Source organism: Austrofundulus limnaeus, unplaced genomic scaffold (assembly GCF_001266775.1).
Source record: "Austrofundulus limnaeus strain Quisiro unplaced genomic scaffold, Austrofundulus_limnaeus-1.0 Scaffold2773, whole genome shotgun sequence".
In the NCBI taxonomy this organism is placed as follows: domain Eukaryota; kingdom Metazoa; phylum Chordata; class Actinopteri; order Cyprinodontiformes; family Rivulidae; genus Austrofundulus; species Austrofundulus limnaeus.
In genome coordinates, this window is record NW_013955175.1 from 14,635 (window position 1) to 15,526 (window position 892).

The window sequence follows — 892 nt, forward strand, 5'->3', positions numbered from 1 at the left end:
TTGCCACCTGTCTAGGGTGTACCCTTGTACAGTGACTACTGGGTATGGTCACTAGTGATCCCCGTGACCCTGAAAGGAAGAAGCGGGTATAGATAACGGATAGATGGATTTATTTTATTTGTATTTGGTGTTTTGTTAACTGCATTTTTTTTGGCAGGTCAAAGGCTTCAGTAGGAAAAGAGCAGTCTCCCCGGATATCCCTTCGTATTAAAGAAGCACAAACTCTCAGTGGTGAATCAACCCGTAAACATGTGAGAACAAGACTACTACTGTAAAGGATCAATTTCAGTTTTAATTGTTGTTGTCACCTTGATAGAAAAGTGCAGAATATGAGAGTAGGCTGTGTATAATCTATTAACAGCAACATAGCAAAATGCATCCTTATGACTTTTTCTTTTTTTCCAGGCTTTTTGGAGGTGATCAAAGGTCATAAGGTCATTGTGACCTTGAACTAGCATCTTTCTCATTCTCATGAACGCCTATATGCAGTGCTTTAAAGAAATATCTTCAAATGAACACTCAGTTGGCCTAAGCATGAGCTGCTTAGATTTTAGTGGTCAAGGTTAGGATCACATAGCCAATCATTCTGTTCTCTTTATATTCCAGGACATTGAATCCAGAGAGGCTGAGGCAGACATTGCGGAGAAGACCATGGGCATCTACACTGTCCGAGCAGAGGGTTGTGGTCCTGATGGTCCAGGTAATGGACGCTTTGCTGATGTTGGTGTTGTGCTGGAAGGTGTGGAAGTCCTCCATAACCTGCAGAGTGTCAGCCATGCATTCGTGATGCTTTATGGACTGATCTATGCACTCAACTTGAGCTATCCAAAAAGCCTGACACGTACATTCGAGGTGTACCAGAAAATCCTGATGGACCTGGACTCAACCAAGC

The 892-nt window shown here is 42.7% G+C and overlaps 1 protein-coding gene across 1 annotated transcript; it reads left to right on the top strand.

Annotated features, from left to right (window-relative positions):
* Nucleotides 1-606: 606 nt before the first annotated feature.
* On the top strand, nt 607-892 carry LOC106511420 (uncharacterized; the record flags this gene model as incomplete). Its single annotated transcript, XM_014000182.1, is given in 1 exon segment — nt 607-892. A coding segment is annotated over 1 exon segment (286 nt), but the record flags the coding sequence as incomplete, so codon positions are not given.